Source organism: Peromyscus eremicus, chromosome 14, assembly GCF_949786415.1.
Source record: "Peromyscus eremicus chromosome 14, PerEre_H2_v1, whole genome shotgun sequence".
Lineage (NCBI taxonomy): Eukaryota > Metazoa > Chordata > Mammalia > Rodentia > Cricetidae > Peromyscus > Peromyscus eremicus.
Window position 1 is genome coordinate 60,952,814 of NC_081430.1, and position 19,889 is coordinate 60,972,702.

General features: G+C 61.5%; 1 protein-coding gene across 1 annotated transcript in view; it reads right to left on the bottom strand.

Annotated features, from left to right (window-relative positions):
- Nucleotides 1–2,541: 2,541 nt before the first annotated feature.
- The window catches only part of Ahnak2 (AHNAK nucleoprotein 2), a 33,609-nt gene continuing 16,261 nt past the window's right edge, over nucleotides 2,542–19,889 (bottom strand). The window contains exons 6-7 of the mRNA XM_059279635.1: nucleotides 19,425–19,609; nucleotides 2,542–19,302 (exon numbers count right to left, since the gene is read on the bottom strand). Coding sequence (XP_059135618.1) covers nucleotides 3,061–19,302; nucleotides 19,425–19,609 — 16,427 coding nt within the window. The 3' untranslated portion in view covers nucleotides 2,542–3,060. The remainder of the gene's footprint in view (nucleotides 19,303–19,424; nucleotides 19,610–19,889) is intronic.

The following is a 19,889-nucleotide window of genomic DNA, read 5'->3' on the forward strand; positions in this document are numbered from 1 at the left end:
TGGGCACATAACCAAGTTTGTCTGGTGTTTGGAAGTCAGGCCAAAGGGAGGCTAGGTACCCTGGGCAAGGATGACAAGCTGACCAGCTTTCCAGAATTTTCAGTCTCCTCAACTTGGATGACACCCCCATACTATGTAGCTACTCATGGAGACATGGAGAGAAGGCCCAACCTCTCTTCCCTGACCATTTCCCTGTACCTGTCAGCTGCCACGCTTCTGGCCCTCTCAGGGCATCCTTGGGAGTGGCCAGCACCCCCTCCCCGAGTCTTCCAGGATAGCTCAGTCAAGCCACAAGCCATCCTGTCTGAGACAAGGAACACCTGTTTGCAGGGGCCGTGGGGATGCACAACTAGTGTTTCACAGGCCGACCCACCAGACCACCTGATGGGGAGCTCCACCTGGCCAGGCCACGGGGTCACTGCTGTGGAAACCAGTTGCTTTCTGTCTGTAATTTCTCTCACGTGCCACCACATTTCTCCGCTAAGAACCGCTATGGGTGCTCTCCACTGCCTGTGTGTTTATGTCAGAGAATATATTCCATCTTTGGGCACACGGAGAGCTGTGGATGTTCTGGAAGATGATTTCTGTTTAGGCTGTATAATTCTGATGTATAGAAACAGAACTAGGATATTTTACATTGTCAGACTGACATAGGATTCTCAGTCACCAAGACAGCCTTTTACACAGACAGCTAATTTTGAACTTCAGAACAAATTCAAAGCAGACTAAACTGCCCCTGCAGAAAATACTTAAAGACTAATTCCCAAGTGTTGTTTATTGCTAAATCAAGGCCCAGCTGTTTACACTGAGACACAGTTTCTTGCAGTAGCTCTCTTTCTGCATATGCCCTGATGGCTCAAGGTTCAGTCATTTGTTTACTGTCTGGGATCCCTCAACAACTTAGAGCTACATGCATGGGTCATTGTGACATTACTAGCCTAAGAAAAACTATATGACTTATCTTGGATTATGAGAATTGGTTGGACTCTGAAAATGTAACATAATTGTCCAGAGTTTGGCTGTGAGGCAGCAGCGGAGGTGTGGAGAGATGGCTGGGTAGAGCTGGGTGAAAGAGCTGCTGCCATGAAGGAAGAGAGCTATGTGAAGGAACTGTGGAAAGAGCAGGCAGTGTGTGTGTGTGTGTGTGTGTGTGTGTGTGTGTGTGTGTGTGTGTGTTAGAGTGTGTGTGTTAGAGTGAGTGCGTGTGTTAGAGTGAGTGTGTGTGTTAGAGTGAGTTAGAGTGTGAGTGTGTGTGTTAGAGTGAGTGCGTGTGTTAGAGTGAGTGTGTGTGTTAGAGTGAGTGTGTTAGAGTGTGAGTGTGTGTGTGCAGAAGGAGCTGAGGCAGGAGAGAGAGCAAGAAAGATTTTCACAGAGAAGAGGGGGCTGTGTAAGTGTGTGTGGAAAATGTATATAAAGAGATGTAACTGTGTGGAGACAGGTATTTTCAGAGAGGGGATTTCTCAAGTTGAAGTAAAAGAGAAAGTTATCACCAGAAAGCATGTGTGTTTCCTTATTATTTTCTCCTCAGATAGAAAAAGTCTAGCCCTCAGATATGTAAGAATTTTTCCTAAGCCCTGGCTGCCTTCGTGGACTTTCTTGCACTACCCTGGTGGTAGCTGGGGGCTGCCCCCCCAAAGCTACCGATACTTGTTGCCAAGAGCCTCTGTGCGTCAGGAGGGAGCTGGGTCCAGGTTCCAGTGGTACCCTGGGAACAATGAATACCAGCAGGGTGTCAGCGGGCAGTGGGGGGTTGCAGAAAACCCCTGGCCTTGCTCTAGTAACATGGATTCGCTGCAGACTGCCGAAAGGCCTCTTGGGTGAAAGCAACTTCTGACGATGGGCCAAGCCCCCAGCTCAGCCTCCAGGTCAACTGCTCTCTGTTGTCCCCACTCTGTATGCCATGCTCCATCCTGGCACTGATGACCAGCTGGTAGGAGGGGTGCCCTACCATGAACTCAGAGCCCCAATTTCTTCTTCTGTATCCATCGAGGTCTCCGGCCACGGGTGTGGACAAACACGTGAGAAGTGGCAGTCTCTCTAAGATGAAGCTCAGCTCTGGTTTCTGGAGTTACGCAATAGAGATGGGGACTGAAGTGCGGGGGAGGGGAGCAAGCATCGGCATAGGCGAGGACACCAGAGCTAAAGACCTCGGCACACTGGACCACTGGGTGCATCATTCCTTTTATTGCTCGGCAGGGGGTGGCTGAATGGGACTGTCTGTGGGGGCTGCAATCAGTTCCTGAGGTGCTCAGGAGCCAGAGCAAAGGGCTCGTACACACTTGGGAAAACGGTTGAGACCGGCAGACAGGTAGACAGAGAGACACATACCAATAGACGCTAACAGCAAACCTGTGTCCGCGACCTACTGGGTAACCCACAGTTACCACTGAGTGCAGTCAGCCACTGGTCAGACCTTTCTGCTACACATACTAGCCTAAAAGGAACTACGTGACTTATCTTGTGTGAGGAGAATGCGTAGGGCGCTGAAAATGTAACATAATTGTCCCGAGTTTGGCTGTGAGACAGCAGCGGCGGAGTGGAGAGATGGCTGGGTGAACGTCATCACAGTCAACGTCCCAAAGCTTGCCATTAGTGAAACAGTCAACAAAGGAGGAAGTTCATGAGCAGGAAGGCAAGGGACTTTCCCAGGACGCACCATACTCTGCCCGACAGGAAAACCGAACTCACCAGGAAACAGCAACAGTGGGGCAGAGATCACACCAAAAGCTGCTTCAGCTCACAGACATGGGAACGTCCGAGGCAATGGTGCTCTCCTGGCATTGGGTGGCCTCTTGCGACTTGGCCCACAAAGGCCAGCGGAGTTCTCCAGCAGTAACTTGCTGCCTTCATGGCTTCCAAGGCTCGGAAGCAACTAGCGTTATTTTCGGTTTCGTATAGGAGGGCTGTGTGATGTGACAGACGCACTATTCATTTCTGCGCTGGTTTCAAGTCTGTGGATCAAGGTGGACAACATGTATTCTAGGGGAGGGTGCTTTCGCGGTGCCCAGCCCCTGGCTTTTAGCTTAGCTTGTCACTTGCACTGACTCTGACCTCTGGCCCTCATTTGGCCACAGGCCTGGATGCAGATTTGTCAATGGTGTCTTTAGTCTGTTCCAACAGTACTAGTTCTGTTCTTGCAGAGGACGCCACCATCGCTCTGGAACCGGGCCTGGCATTTGTCACCTCTGTCTCGGCTTCCTCCTCCTCCTCCTCGGGAGAGAAGCTTTCTCGAGCATCAAAAAAGGTGATAGCTTCTTCCTGGGGTCTCTGCTCTGTGTGCCCTTCCTCACCTTCAGTGCTTCTGCTCTTCTTGGTGGGCGAAGAGGAGAATCCTAACTTGGGAAACCGGAACCAGCCTGCCTTCTCCTGTTTCCTGGGCAGGTCAGGGTCCAGCCGAGCTGCAGGCTGCACGTGGACTGGAGCCGGTCTTTGGGCGGTGTCTCTGGAATCAGCAGCCATCTCTTCCACAGAGGAGAAGCCAATGCTTGGAAGCCAGGACCACAACAGGCTGGCCTTTTTACCTTCGGACTTCTGTTTTGTAGCCATCTCAGGGGTCTTTACCTCCTGGCTGTCCTCGGGAAATTCAAGAATCTCGGCTGGCTCTTCATCAGAGGTGCTGTCTGCAACCTGGGGCCCAGGAGGCACCTCCGGTGACAGTGGTGGCACACCAACACTGGAAGAGATCATTTCAAACGGTTCGCCGGCATCAGGAGGGATATCGCCAGCAGCTGGCAGGGGAGCCCCACCCAAGCCCTCTTGCACCTGGGAGTCTGGAGCCACAGTACACACACTAGGCTGCACAGGAGGTTCTGGGAATTTCACTTTCAGCAAAGAAAACCCATAAGCAGGAGTCTGAACTGTAGAAGCAGGAATCTCTGACTCCCGCACAATCTGAGTGGAAAAGGCTCCGTGTGCTGAGGAATCCGCACCCTCTCGTTCCACCCTGCTGCAGATCATGACTTCTTGACTCTCGCCTTGAGACCCCTGAATGTGCACTCTGACCTTAGAAATTGGGGATGCTTCCAAGGACTGCTCAAGGCTTGCTGGTGGCGCTCTGGGATCCTCAGCTCCTGTTTTGAGAATGCTGGCTTCCCAGAGCCCAGGGCTGTCTTCATGCACGGTCCTGCCAATGCTGGCCTCTGTACATTGCACCTCCCTCACCACAGGGAAGAATACATCAGCCTCGGAGCTGGAGGCTTGGAAGGAGAACTTGGGCACCTTTAGTTTGGGGAATGTTACAGTCAACACAGAATCCTCCCAGAGCTGACTTGTGCTCACCACAGAGACCTGGGATGGCATCTCAGTTAGGGAAGCCTTCAGCCTCAGAGGCCCTTGCGGCTGGGAAGGCCTGCTTCCTGTTCCAGCCTCTGCTTCAGCAAGAATGTTTCCTCCTATTCCTTCTGGAGGAAGTTGGGGTTCTGAGACTCTCACACCAGACATCTCAAGGGAGAAGGAGTCCTTAGCTGGATGGGTCCCTAACTCAGGGGTGGACAGACGTGTCTCGGACATCCCAGCAATGGAGCTGTGCAGCCTAGAGCCTGTTCCATGGAGATCACGTTTTAGAACATCTGCATACGTCGGGCTTTCTGGGGTTTTCACACTGGTCCCTTCCTCTGGGGACCCCAGGGAGACATGTGCCCCTACCTTCGGCTCAGGCACGTGGGACAGCTGCACAGTGGCTACTGCTACTTCTGCCTCTAAGGGTACGCTGACAACAGGAGTCTGTGTCTGAGTAGCTTCCTCTTCTCCAGCCCCATCTCGCTCCTTGGATGAAGAGCGCCTAAAACCAGGAACTCGGAACTTGGGCATTTTGAACCAGTGCTCATGCGAGCCTGTTGACATCTCCTTTGCTGTGGGATCCATCTCAGCGCTTTCCGTGGTGGAAGCATTGTCTCTTTGTCTACAGGATGGCTGCAGGTCTCCAGTAATAGATGCTGTCAGTTCCCCAAGGGGCTCACTTGCAGACACACCCACAAACATATGACTCTTGCTGTCACCTCTGACATCCAGGTCAGTCACCCCTGCTGTCATGGAGGGGGAGATGACACAGGGCTCTGTACTGACATCTGTTGAATGAGTGCTCCCAACATGCATGTCACTGACAGTGGTTTCTATGGCTACCAAGTCAACTCCAGCTGTGGTACCAGTAAGTGAAGGCTTCACATCTCCCTGGAGCATGCCAGCCCGCCCCTTAGAACCCTTTATCTTGGGTAGTGCAAGTCGTGGCATGGAAAAGCTCAGCTTCCGGGTTCTTCCCTTCTCTGTTTCCTTCTCGATAGATGCAGGCTGGAGTGACTCCACTGGGTAAGCACAGGCCGCAATTTGAGTGTCCGTTTCAATCATAGAGAAACCTAAACCAGTTACAGGGTCCACCTGAAGGGACTCAGAATCACTTGCAGACCCTCCTTCCTTTTTGGGGGACCAGTTGAATGGACGGAGCTTGATGCGTGGCAATTTGAAGGAACTTCCCTTTCCTTCCTGATCAGATCCTTCAACTGGCAATGTCATGGCGAAGTCAATGGAGGATTCCTCCAAAACAGGAGAAACAGGGGGATCTGAAGATGGAGCCATGGAGCCTAAAGAATCTGACAATGCAAGAGGACTAAAGGAAGAAGGAATGCCACCCTCAGACACATGCAAACCACATTCTGCTGAAGATGGTGGAAGGGAAATTACAAATTTTGGTTTATAGAACTTAGGAAACAAAATCTGAGTTTTAAAAGAGGCAACAGAACAATCAAAAGAGTCATGTGACTGAACAAAGGTACTTGAAGAAGAAAAAACAGGTGAAAGAACTCTAGGCACCTTGACGCCCACCTGGCCGGCCCTGACCTCCATGTCGGCGGAGGGCAGCTGAATGTTGAGGTCAGCAGTCTTGAGGTCGTCCTGCACGGAGGGAAGGGCCACGTCCGCCTCCACCTTGGTCGCCGCCACCTCCAGCGAGGCCTCCACGGAGGGCTTGCCAGGCACAGACATGCCGAAGGAGGGCATTTTGAACTTGGGCATCTTGAACTTGCTGTCTTTGGCGGCCACGTCCTTGTCGGCCAGGGACAGGTGCCCCTCCAACTTCGTACCCGGGGCCTGGATGTCCACCTCCACGCCGGGCAGGGCCACGTCCACCTCGGGGACGCTCAGCTCCCCCTTGGGGCCCTTCACGTCCACTTTGGGGCCCTTCAGGTCCACGTGCGGGCCCTTCAGGTCCACCTTGGGCATCTTCAGGCTGGGCATCTGCACCTTGGGCAGGTGGCCCTTGAGGCCGGCTCCCTCGGGCAGCTGGCCCTCGGGCAGCTTCACGCCCACCTGGCCGGCCTTGACCTCCAGTTCGGTGGAGGGCAGCAGAATGTTGAGGTCAGGGGTCTGGAAGTTGCCCTGCACGGAAGGCAGGGCCACGTCCGCCTCCACCTTGGGCGACGCCACCTCCAGCGAGGCCTCCACGGAAGGCCTGCCAGGCACAGACACGCCGAAGGAGGGCATCTTGAACTTGGGCATCTTGAACTTACTGTCTTTGGCGTCCACCTCTTTGTCGGCCAGGGCCAGGTCCCCCTCCAGCTTGGCACCCGGGGCCTGGATGTCCACCTCCACGCCGGGCAGGGCCAGGTTCACCTCGGGTACGCTCAGCTCCCCCTTTGGGCACTTCACGTCCACTTTGGGGCCCTTCAGGTCCACGTGCGGGCCCTTCAGGTCCACCTTGGGCATCTTCAGGCTGGGCATCTGCACCTTGGGCATGTGGCCCTTGAAGCCGCCTCCCTCGGGCAGCTCGCCCTCGGGCAGCTTCACGCCCACCTGGCCGGCCTTGACCTCCAGGTCAGCGGAGGGCAGCTGAATGCTGAGGTCAGGGGTCTTGAGGTCGCCCTGCACAGAGGGCAGGGCCACGTCCGCCTCCACCTTGGGCGCCGACACCTCCAGCAAGGCCTCCACGGAGGGCTTGCCAGGCACAGACACGCCGAAGGAGGGCATCTTGAACTTGGGCATCTTGAACTTGCTGTCTTTGGTGGCCACGTCTTTGTCGGCCAGGGTCAGGTCCCCCTCCAGCTTGGCACCCGGGACCTGGATATCCACCTCCACGCCGGGCAGGGCCACGTCCACCTCGGGGCCGCTCAGCTCCCCCTTGGGGCCCTTCAGGTCCACTTTGGGGCCCTTCAGGTCCACGTGCGGGCCCTTCAGGTCCACCTTGGGCATCTTCAGGCTGGGCATCTGCACCTTGGGCAGGTGGCCCTTGAGGCCGCCTCCCTCGGGCAGCTGGCCCTCGGGCAGCTTCACGCCCACCTGGCCGGCCTTGACCTCCAGGTCGGCGGACGGCAGCTGAATGCTTAGGTCAGGGGTCTTGAGGTCGCCCTGCACGGAGGGCAGGGCCACGTCCGCCTCCACCTTGGGCGCCGCCACCTCCAGCGAGGCCTCCACGGAGGGCTTGCCAGGCACAGACACGCCAAAGGAGGGCATCTTGAACTTGGGCATCTTGAACTTGCTGTCTTTGGTGGCCACGTCCTTGTCGGCCAGGGCCAGGTCCCCCTCCAGCTTGGCACCCGGGGCCTGGATGTCCACCTCCACGCCGGGCAGGGCCACGTCCACCTCGGGGACGCTCAGCTCCCCCTTGGGGCCCTTCACGTCCACTTTGGGGCCCTTCAGGTCCACGTGCGGGCCCTTCAGGTCCACCTTGGGCATCTTCAGGCTGGGCATCTGCACCTTGGGCAGGTGGCCCTTGAGGCCGGCTCCCTCGGGCAGCTGGCGCTCGGGCAGCTTCACGCCCACCTGGCCGGCCTCAACCTCCAGGTCGGCGGACGGCAGCTGAATGCTGAGGTCAGGGGTCTTGAGGTCGCCCTGCACGGAGGGCAGGGCCACGTCCGCCTCCACCTTGGGCGCCGCCACCTCCAGCGAGGCCTCCACGGAGGGTTTGCCAGGCACAGACACGCCAAAGGAGGGCAACTTGAACTTGGGCATCTTGAACTTGCTCTCTTTGGTGGCCACGTCCATGTCGGGCAGGGCCAGGTCCCCCTCCAGCTTGGCACCCGGGGCCTGGATGTCCACCTCCACGCCGGGCAGGGCCACGTCCACCTCGGGGACGCTCAGCTCCCCCTTGGGGCCCTTCACGTCCACTTTGGGGCCCTTCAGGTCCACGTGCGGGCCCTTCAGGTCCACCTTGGGCATCTTCAGGCTGGGCATCTGCACCTTGGGCAGGTGGCCCTTGAGGCCGGCTCCCTCGGGCAGCTGGCCCTCGGGCAGCTTCACGCCCACCTGGCCGGCCTTGACCTCCAGGTCGGCGGACGGCAGCTGAATGCTGAGGTCAGGGGTCTTGAGGTCGCCCTGCACGGAGGGCAGGGCCACGTCTGCCTCCACCTTGGGCGCCGCCACCTCCAGCGAGGCCTCCACGGAGGGCTTGCCAGGCACAGACACGCCGAAGGAGGGCATCTTGAACTTGGGCATCTTGAACTTGCTGTCTTTGGTGGCCACGTCCTTGTCGGGCAGGGCAGGGTCCCCCTCCAGCTTGGCACCCGGGGCCTGGATGTCCACCTCCACGCCGGGCAGAGCCACGTCCACCTCGGGGACGCTCAGCTCCCCCTTGGGGCCCTTCACGTCCACTTTGGGGCCCTTCAGGTCCACGTGCGGGCCCTTCAGGTCCACCTTGGGCATCTTCAGGCTGGGCATCTGCACCTTGGGCAGGTGGCCCTTGAGGCCGGCTCCCTCGGGCAGCTGGCCCTCGGGCAGCTTCACGCCCACCTGGCCGGCCTTGACCTCCAGGTCGGCGGACGGCAGCTGAATGCTGAGGTCAGGGGTCTTGATGTCGCCCTGCACGGAGGGCAGGGCCACGTCCGCCTCCACCTTGGGCGACGCCACCTCCAGCGAGGCCTCCACGGAGGGCCTGCCAGGCGCAGACATGCCAAAGGAGGGCATCTTGAGCTTGGGCATCTTGAACTTGCTGTCTTTGGTGGCCACGTCCTTGTCGGCCAGGGCCAGGTCCCCCTCCAGCTTGGCACCCGGGGCCTGGATGTCCACCTCCACACCAGGCAGAGCCACGTCCACCTCGGGGCCGCTCAGCTCCCCCTTGGGGCCCTTCACGTCCACTTTGGGGCCCTTCAGGTCCACGTGCGGGCCCTTCAGGTCCACCTTGGGCATCTTCAGGCTGGGCATCTGCACCTTGGGCATGTGGCCCTTGAGGCCGCCTCCCTCGGGCAGCTGGCCCTCGGGCAGCTTCACGCCCACCTGGCCGGCTTTGACCTCCAGGTCGGCGGAGGGCAGCTGAATGCTTAGGTCAGGGGTCTTGAGGTCGCCCTGCACGGAGGGCAGGGCCACGTCCGCCTCCACCTTGGGCGCCGCCACCTCCAGCGAGGCCTCCACGGAGGGTTTGCCAGGCACAGACACGCCGAAGGAGGGCATCTTGAACTTGGGCATCTTGAACTTGCTGTCTTTGGTGGCCACGTCCTTGTCGGCCAGGGCCAGGTCCCCCTCCAGCTTGGCACCCGGGGCCTGGATGTCCACCTCCACGCCGGGCAGGGCCACGTCCATCTCGGGGACGCTCAGCTCCCCCTTGGGGCCCTTCACGTCCACTTTGGGGCCCTTCAGGTCCACGTGCGGGCCCTTCAGGTCCACCTTGGGCATCTTCAGGCTGGGCATCTGCACCTTGGGCAGGTGGCCCTTGAGGCCGGCTCCCTCGGGCAGCTGGCCCTCGGGCAGCTTCACGCCCACCTGGCCGGCCTTGACCTCCAGGTCGGCGGACGGCAGCTGAATGCTGAGGTCAGGGGTCTTGATGTCGCCCTGCACGGAGGGCAGGGCCACGTCCGCCTCCACCTTGGGCGACGCCACCTCCAGCGAGGCCTCCACGGAGGGCCTGCCAGGCGCAGACATGCCAAAGGAGGGCATCTTGAGCTTGGGCATCTTGAACTTGCTGTCTTTGGTGGCCACGTCCTTGTCGGCCAGGGCCAGGTCCCCCTCCAGCTTGGCACCCGGGGCCTGGATGTCCACCTCCACACCAGGCAGAGCCACGTCCACCTCGGGGCCGCTCAGCTCCCCCTTGGGGCCCTTCACGTCCACTTTGGGGCCCTTCAGGTCCACGTGCGGGCCCTTCAGGTCCACCTTGGGCATCTTCAGGCTGGGCATCTGCACCTTGGGCATGTGGCCCTTGAGGCCGCCTCCCTCGGGCAGCTGGCCCTCGGGCAGCTTCACGCCCACCTGGCCGGCTTTGACCTCCAGGTCGGCGGAGGGCAGCTGAATGCTTAGGTCAGGGGTCTTGAGGTCGCCCTGCACGGAGGGCAGGGCCACGTCCGCCTCCACCTTGGGCGACGCCACCTCCAGCGAGGCCTCCACGGAAGGCCTGCCAGGCACAGACACGCCGAAGGAGGGCATCTTGAACTTGGGCATCTTGAACTTGCTGTCTTTGGCGTCCACGTCCTTGTCGGCCAGCGCCAGGTCCCCCTCCAGCTTGGCACCCAGGGCCTGGATGTCCACCTCCACGCCGGGCAGGGCCACGTCTACCACGGGGCCGCTCAGCTCCCCCTTGGGGCCCGTCACGTCCACTTTGGGGCCCTTCAGGTCCACGTGCGGGCCCTTCAGGTCCACCTTGGGCATCTTCAGGCTGGGCATCTGCACCTTGGGCAGGTGGCCCTTGAGGCCGCCTCCCTCGGGCAGCTGGCCCTCGGGCAGCTTCACGCCCACCTGGCCGGCCTTGACCTCCAGGTCGGCGGAGGGCAGCTGAATGCTGAATTCAGGGGTCTTGAGGTCACCCTGCACAGAGGGCAGGGCCACGTCCGCCTCCACCTTGGGCGCCGACACCTCCAGCGAGGCCTCCACGGAGGGCTTGCCAGGCACAGACACGCCGAAGGAGGGCATCTTGAACTTGGGCATCTTGAACTTGCTGTCTTTGGTGGCCACGTCTTTGTCGGCCAGGGTCAGGTCCCCCTCCAGCTTGGCACCCGGGGCCTGGATGTCCACCTCCACGCCGGGCAGGGCCACGTCCACCTCGGGGACGCTCAGCTCCTCCTTGGGGCCCTTCACGTCCACTTTGGGGCCCTTCAGGTCCACGTGCGGGCCCTTCAGGTCCACCTTGGGCATCTTCAGGCTGGGCATCTGCACCTTGGGCAGGTCGCCCTTGAGGCCGGCTCCCTCGGGCAGCTGGCCCTCGGGCAGCTTCACGCCCACCTGGCCGGCCTTGACCTCCAGGTCGGCGGACGGCAGCTGAATGCTGAGGTCAGGGGTCTTGAGGTCGCCCTGCACGGAGGGCAGGGCCACGTCTGCCTCCACCTTGGGCGCCGCCACCTCCAGCGAGGCCTCCACGGAGGGCTTGCCAGGCACAGACACGCCGAAGGAGGGCATCTTGAACTTGGGCATCTTGAACTTGCTGTCTTTGGTGGCCACGTCCTTGTCGGGCAGGGCCAGGTCCCCCTCCAGCTTGGCACCCGGGGCCTGGATGTCCACCTCCACGCCGGGCAGGGCCACGTCCACCTCGGGGACGCTCAGCTCCCCCTTGGGGCCCTTCACGTCCACTTTGGGGCCCTTCAGGTCCACGTGCGGGCCCTTCAGGTCCACCTTGGGCATCTTCAGGCTGGGCATCTGCACCTTGGGCAGGTGGCCCTTGAGGCCGGCTCCCTCGGGCAGCTGGCCCTCGGGCAGCTTCACGCCCACCTGGCCGGCCTTGACCTCCAGGTCGGCGGACGGCAGCTGAATGCTGAGGTCAGGGGTCTTGATGTCGCCCTGCACGGAGGGCAGGGCCACGTCCGCCTCCACCTTGGGCGACGCCACCTCCAGCGAGGCCTCCACGGAGGGCCTGCCAGGCGCAGACATGCCAAAGGAGGGCATCTTGAGCTTGGGCATCTTGAACTTGCTGTCTTTGGTGGCCACGTCCTTGTCGGCCAGGGCCAGGTCCCCCTCCAGCTTGGCACCCGGGGCCTGGATGTCCACCTCCACACCAGGCAGAGCCACGTCCACCTCGGGGCCGCTCAGCTCCCCCTTGGGGCCCTTCACGTCCACTTTGGGGCCCTTCAGGTCCACGTGCGGGCCCTTCAGGTCCACCTTGGGCATCTTCAGGCTGGGCATCTGCACCTTGGGCATGTGGCCCTTGAGGCCGCCTCCCTCGGGCAGCTGGCCCTCGGGCAGCTTCACGCCCACCTGGCCGGCTTTGACCTCCAGGTCGGCGGAGGGCAGCTGAATGCTTAGGTCAGGGGTCTTGAGGTCGCCCTGCACGGAGGGCAGGGCCACGTCCGCCTCCACCTTGGGCGCCGCCACCTCCAGCGAGGCCTCCACGGAGGGCTTCTCAGGCACAGACACGCCGAAGGAGGGCATCTTGAACTTGGGCATCTTGAACTTGCTGTCTTTGGCGTCCACGTCCTTGTCGGCCAGCGCCAGGTCCCCCTCCAGCTTGGCACCCAGGGCCTGGATGTCCACCTCCACGCCGGGCAGGGCCACGTCTACCACGGGGCCGCTCAGCTCCCCCTTGGGGCCCGTCACGTCCACTTTGGGGCCCTTCAGGTCCACGTGCGGGCCCTTCAGGTCCACCTTGGGCATCTTCAGGCTGGGCATCTGCACCTTGGGCAGGTGGCCCTTGAGGCCGCCTCCCTCGGGCAGCTGGCCCTCGGGCAGCTTCACGCCCACCTGGCCGGCCTTGACCTCCAGGTCGGCGGAGGGCAGCTGAATGCTGAATTCAGGGGTCTTGAGGTCACCCTGCACAGAGGGCAGGGCCACGTCCGCCTCCACCTTGGGCGCCGACACCTCCAGCGAGGCCTCCACGGAGGGCTTGCCAGGCACAGACACGCCGAAGGAGGGCATCTTGAACTTGGGCATCTTGAACTTGCTGTCTTTGGTGGCCACGTCTTTGTCGGCCAGGGTCAGGTCCCCCTCCAGCTTGGCACCCGGGGCCTGGATGTCCACCTCCACGCCGGGCAGGGCCACGTCCACCTCGGGGACGCTCAGCTCCTCCTTGGGGCCCTTCACGTCCACTTTGGGGCCCTTCAGGTCCACGTGCGGGCCCTTCAGGTCCACCTTGGGCATCTTCAGGCTGGGCATCTGCACCTTGGGCAGGTCGCCCTTGAGGCCGGCTCCCTCGGGCAGCTGGCCCTCGGGCAGCTTCACGCCCACCTGGCCGGCCTTGACCTCCAGGTCGGCGGACGGCAGCTGAATGCTGAGGTCAGGGGTCTTGAGGTCGCCCTGCACGGAGGGCAGGGCCACGTCTGCCTCCACCTTGGGCGCCGCCACCTCCAGCGAGGCCTCCACGGAGGGCTTGCCAGGCACAGACACGCCGAAGGAGGGCATCTTGAGCTTGGGCATCTTGAACTTGCTGTCTTTGGTGGCCACGTCCTTGTCGGCCAGGGCCAGGTCCCCCTCCAGCTTGGCACCCGGGCCCTGGATGTCCACCTCCACACCAGGCAGAGCCACGTCCACCTCGGGGCCGCTCAGCTCCCCCTTGGGGCCCTTCACGTCCACTTTGGGGCCCTTCAGGTCCACGTGCGGGCCCTTCAGGTCCACCTTGGGCATCTTCAGGCTGGGCATCTGCACCTTGGGCATGTGGCCCTTGAGGCCGCCTCCCTCGGGCAGCTGGCCCTCGGGCAGCTTCACGCCCACCTGGCCGGCTTTGACCTCCAGGTCGGCGGAGGGCAGCTGAATGCTTAGGTCAGGGGTCTTGAGGTCGCCCTGCACGGAGGGCAGGGCCACGTCCGCCTCCACCTTGGGCGCCGCCACCTCCAGCGAGGCCTCCACGGAGGGTTTGCCAGGCACAGACACGCCGAAGGAGGGCATCTTGAACTTGGGCATCTTGAACTTGCTGTCTTTGGTGGCCACGTCCTTGTCGGCCAGGGCCAGGTCCCCCTCCAGCTTGGCACCCGGGGCCTGGATGTCCACCTCCACGCCAGGCAGGGCCACGTCCATCTCGGGGACGCTCAGCTCCCCCTTGGGGCCCTTCACGTCCACTTTGGGGCCCTTCAGGTCCACGTGCGGGCCCTTCAGGTCCACCTTGGGCATCTTCAGGCTGGGCATCTGCACCTTGGGCAGGTGGCCCTTGAGGCCGGCTCCCTCGGGCAGCTGGCCCTCGGGCAGCTTCACGCCCACCTGGCCGGCCTTGACCTCCAGGTCGGCGGACGGCAGCTGAATGCTGAGGTCAGGGGTCTTGATGTCGCCCTGCACGGAGGGCAGGGCCACGTCCGCCTCCACCTTGGGCGACGCCACCTCCAGCGAGGCCTCCACGGAGGGCCTGCCAGGCGCAGACATGCCAAAGGAGGGCATCTTGAGCTTGGGCATCTTGAACTTGCTGTCTTTGGTGGCCACGTCCTTGTCGGCCAGGGCCAGGTCCCCCTCCAGCTTGGCACCCGGGGCCTGGATGTCCACCTCCACACCAGGCAGAGCCACGTCCACCTCGGGGCCGCTCAGCTCCCCCTTGGGGCCCTTCACGTCCACTTTGGGGCCCTTCAGGTCCACGTGCGGGCCCTTCAGGTCCACCTTGGGCATCTTCAGGCTGGGCATCTGCACCTTGGGCAGGTGGCCCTTGAGGCCGCCTCCCTCGGGCAGCTGGCCCTCGGGCAGCTTCACGCCCACCTGGCCGGCTTTGACCTCCAGGTCGGCGTAGGGCAGCTGAATGCTTAGGTCAGGGGTCTTGAGGTCGCCCTGCACGGAGGGCAGGGCCTCGTCCGCCTCCACCTTGGGCGCCGCCACCTCCAGCGAGGCCTCCACGGAGGGTTTGCCAGGCACAGACACGCCGAAGGAGGGCATCTTGAACTTGGGCATCTTGAACTTGCTGTCTTTGGCGTCCACGTCCTTGTCGGGCAGGGCCAGGTCCCCCTCCAGCTTGGCACCCGGGGCCTGGATGTCCACCTCCACGCCGGGCAGGGCCACGTCCACCACGGGGATGCTCAGCTCCCCCTTGGGGCCCTTCACGTCCACTTTGGGGCCCTTCAGGTCCACGTGCGGGCCCTTCAGGTCCACCTTGGGCATCTTCAGGCTGGGCATCTGCACCTTGGGCAGGTGGCCCTTGAGGCCGCCTCCCTCGGGCAGCTCGCCCTCGGGCAGCTTCACGCCCACCTGGCCGGCCTTGACCTCCAGGTCGGCGGAGGGCAGCTGAATGCTTAGGTCAGGGGTCTTGATGTCGCCCTGCACAGAGGGCAGGGCCACGTCCGCCTCCACCTTGGGCGCCGACACCTCCAGCGAGGCCTCCACGGAGGGCTTGCCAGGCACAGACACGCCGAAGGAGGGCATCTTGAACTTGGGCATCTTGAACTTGCTGTCTTTGGTGGCCACGTCTTTGTCGGCCAGGGTCAGGTCCCCCTCCAGCTTGGCACCCGGGGCCTGGATGTCCACCTCCACGCCGGGCAGGGCCACGTCCACCACGGGGCCGCTCAGCTCCCCCTTGGGGCCCTTCAGGTCCACTTTGGGGCCCTTCAGGTCCACGTGCGGGCCCTTCAGGTCCACCTTGGGCATCTTCAGGCTGGGCATCTGCACCTTGGGCAGGTGGCCCTTGAGGCCGGCTCCCTCGGGCAGCTGGCCCTCGGGCAGCTTCACGCCCACCTGGCCGGCCTTGACCTCCAGGTCGGCGGACGGCAGCTGAATGCTGAGGTCAGGGGTCTTGAGGTCGCCCTGCACGGAGGGCAGGGCCACGTCCGCCTCCACCTTGGGCGCCGCCACCTCCAGCGAGGCCTCCACGGAGGGCTTGCCAGGCACAGACACGCCAAAGGAGGGCATCTTGAACTTGGGCATCTTGAACTTGCTGTCTTTGGTGGCCACGTCCTTGTCGGCCAGGGCCAGGTCCCCCTCCAGCTTGGCACCCGGGGCCTGGATGTCCACCTCCACGCCGGGCAGGGCCACGTCCACCTCGGGGACGCTCAGCTCCCCCTTGGGGCCCTTCACGTCCACTTTGGGGCCCTTCAGGTCCACGTGCGGGCCCTTCAGGTCCACCTTGGGCATCTTCAGGCTGGGCATCTGCACCTTGGGCAGGTGGCCCTTGAGGCCGGCTCCCTCGGGCAGCTGGCCCTCGGGCAGCTTCACGCCCACCTGGCCGGCCTTGACCTCCAGGTCGGCGGACGGCAGCTGAATGCTGAGGTCAGGGGTCTTGAGGTCGCCCTGCACGGAGGGCAGGGCCACGTCCGCCTCCACCTTGGGTGCCGCCACCTCCAGCGAGGCCTCCACGGAGGGTTTGCCAGGCACAGACACGCCGAAGGAGGGCATCTTGAACTTGGGCATCTTGAACTTGCTGTCTTTGGTGGCCACGTCCTTGTCGGCCAGGGCCAGGTCCCCCTCCAGCTTGGCACCCGGGGCCTGGATGTCCACCTCCACGCCGGGCAGGGCCACGTCCACCTCGGGGACGCTCAGCTCCCCCTTGGGGCCCTTCACGTCCACTTTGGGGCCCTTCAGGTCCACGTGCGGGCCCTTCAGGTCCACCTTGGGCATCTTCAGGCTGGGCATCTGCACCTTGGGCAGGTGGCCCTTGAGGCCGGCTCCCTCGGGCAGCTGGCCCTCGGGCAGCTTCACGCCCACCTGGCCGGCCTTGACCTCCAGGTCGGCGGACGGCAGCTGAATGCTGAGGTCAGGGGTCTTGAGGTCGCCCTGCACGGAGGGCAGGACCACGTCAGCCTCCACCTTGGGCGACGCCACCTCCAGCGAGGCCTCCACGGAGGGCCTGCCAGGCGCAGACATGCCAAAGGAGGGCATCTTGAGCTTGGGCATCTTGAACTTGCTGTCTTTGGTGGCCACGTCCTTGTCGGCCAGGGCCAGGTCCCCCTCCAGCTTGGCACCCGGGGCCTGGAAGTCCACCTCCACGCCGGGCAGGGCCACGTCCACCTCGGGGACGCTCAGCTCCCCCTCGGAGCCCTTCACGTCCACTTTGGGGCCCTTCAGGTCCACGTGCGGGCCCTTCAGGTCCACCTTGGGCATCTTCAGGCTGGGCATCTGCACCTTGGGCAGGTGGCCCTTGAGGCCGGCTGCCTCGGGCAGGTGGCCCTCGGGCAGCTTCACGCCCACCTGGCCAGCCTTGACCTCCAGGTCGGCGGACGGCAGCTGAATGCTGAGGTCAGGGGTCTTGATGTCGCCCTGCACGGAGGGCAGGGCCACGTCCGCCTCCACCTTGGGCGACGCCACCTCCAGCGAGGCCTCCACGGAGGGCCTGCCAAAGGAGGGCATCTTGAACTTGGGCATCTTGAACTTGCTGTCTTTGGTGGCCACGTCCTTGTCGGCCAGCGCCAGGTCCCCCTCCAGCTTGGCACCCGGGGCCTGGATGTCCACCTCCACGCCGGGCAGAGCCACGTCCACCTCGGGGACGCTCAACTCCCCCTTGGGGCCCTTCACGTCCACTTTGGGGCCCTTCAGGTCCACGTGCGGGCCCTTCAGGTCCACCTTGGGCATCTTCAGGCTGGGCATCTGCACCTTGGGCAGGTGGCCCTTGAGGCCGGCTCCCTCGGGCAGCTGGCCCTCGGGCAGCTTCACGCCCACCTGGCCGGCTTTGACCTCCAAGTCGGCGGAGGGCAGCTGAATGCTTAGGTCAGGGGTCTTGAGGTCGCCCTGCACGGAGGGCAGGGCCACGTCCGCCTCCACCTTGGGCGACGCCACCTCCAGCGAGGCCTCCACGGAGGGCTTGCCAGGCACAGACACGCCGAAGGAGGGCATCTTGAACTTGGGCATCTTGAACTTGCTGTCTTTGGTGGCCACGTCCTTGTCGGCCAGGGTCAGGTCCCCCTCCAGCTTGTCACCTGGGGCCTGGATGTCCACCTCGGGGACGCTCAGCTCCCCCTTGGGGCCCTTCACGTCCACTTTGGGGCCCTTCAGGTCCACGTGCGGGCCCTTCAGGTCCACCTTGGGCATCTTCAGGCTGGGCATCTGCACCTTGGGCATGTGGCCCTTGAGGCCGGCTCCCTCGGGCAGCTGGCCCTCGGGCAGCTTCACGCCCACCTGGCCGGCTTTGACCTCCAAGTCGGCGGAGGGCAGCTGAATGCTTAGGTCAGGGGTCTTGAGGTCGCCCTGCACGGAGGGCAGGGCCACGTCCGCCTCCACTTTGGGCGCCGCCACCTCCAGCGAGGCCTCCACGGAGGGCTTCTCAGGCACAGACACGCCGAAGGAGGGCATCTTGAACTTGGGCATCTTGAAATTTAATTCTCTTTTTGAATACTCTCCTTCTTCCATACTTTTTTGTTCCACTTGTATGGTCTTTGTTGTCACTCTATTTTCTGTTTTGTCTCTTGTGTCTTCGTCTTTTACATTGTCCCTGTGTTTTCTCTTTATGGCCTCTTTTACGTTTTCCTCATCCAGTGTTTCATAGTCCAATGTCTTCAATTCTTGTCTATTTTTCACTGCTGTTACTTCCTTTGTTGGAGACCATCCAAAGGATGGTATTCTGAATTTGGGCATCTTCAGCTTCACATGCTCTGTCTGTTTTACCTTTTCCTTGTCTTCTCTTGCCTGCTCTTCAGTTTGCCAACTCTCTCTCCCATCCTCTCTTCCTTTAGAGTGCACTGTTCCTTCTTGTGAATCTACTACCTGTATCTTTTTCCCGTCCCTGTACCCTGATTCTTGCTGTACCATGTCCCCTAGGACAACTTCTTTCATGTCTCTTTTTGTCTCTTTCATCTTTTTTGGGGAAAACCCAGTTCCCGGGGTTTTCCCATCGCTTTGTGAAACCTGTGAGCTGCCTTGGTCAGGTTTGTCTTGCAGAGACAGTCTTGCAATGCCAATTTCCAGGCTCTCTACCTCTTCCCATTCGTCATCCCAGCTCCTTCCTGGGGCTGGCTCAGCTCTATGCTGGTCAAGTGTCTTCTCCTTTTCTTGTTTTGCCAACTGCTTCTTCTTCCTGTGATGTCTGTCTGTTTTCACTACCATTTCTCCAGGGCCTTCTTTGTCCAAGTTGGGATGACTTGGCTTCGTAGGCTTCTGCATAGTTACAGCAGACATGAATCCGGGTGCCAGAGTCTCATCCTCCTGTGGCTGGGACTCTTGCAGCACCCCAGCACGATCCTGCCTGTCCTGCAGCTCTCTGCCCACCTGCTCAGTTGTATTTGGGCCTTGCCCTGAGCTCATCCCAAGTCTCAGGTTCAGGAACCTCCTCCTTCGTCTTCCTGACCCTGACTTCTGCTCTCGGCTGTCAGCTGTCAGCTGGGCCTCTGTGTCTGTGCTTGTGGGGGACACATCACGTGTGTCCCTGTGCTCTGAGGCTTCTGAGGAACTGTGTGAGCGTCGGGGGCCTGTCCTCCGCTTGCTCCTTAAGGCTTGAAATTTTGGCCAGGAGAGTCTGTCCTGGGGCCGCCTCTGGCGACCATCCCTGGACTTAGAAATAAGCCTTTCTCGGTCTCCATCTGCTTCTAGCGTCTTTGTAGGGGTCTCCATGTATCCGTCAGCACTGTCCTTGTCCTGGAACAGGAGAAGAAGCTGTTTGTTTTGGGTACAAGAATCTGTACCATAGACACTGTTCACAGGAAGGGGGTCTCTAGTGCAGCTGAGGCTGCCTTAGATCTCACTGGGCAGGATCTCACCTGTTCTCCCTGGCCTTTCAAGCCTCGCTGAGATTGCTGAACGGCTGACTGCTCTCCCTTGCTGGCGGAGAGTTTCCGTTTGATTCTGAACTGAACTTTGTATGGTTCTGAGTACTGAAGGATTTTAAGAGCATCTTCGTATTTCATGTGGTCAAAGAATATGGTTGCACTGAGAAGTTGATCCCCTAAAGGAAGAAGAAACCAGGTTCAGTGCCCCTGTCCCCACCAGAATAGAAGTGGTCCGGGGGCTACATTGGCAAGGGGAAGCCCTTCAGCCTATGTCCCGCTCCCCAGTGGCACCTCAAACAATATGCAGGAAATCAGGGCACAGTGGGCAGTCCCAGCCTGGGGTGGCTGAGCAAAGCCCTTGGGGCCATCCCGAGCCTTAGGTGAGGCCCACCCCTCATGGTTTCTCCATTTCCCCCTCACCCTGGTGTTGATGGTGGAGCCCCCAGGGATGGGACA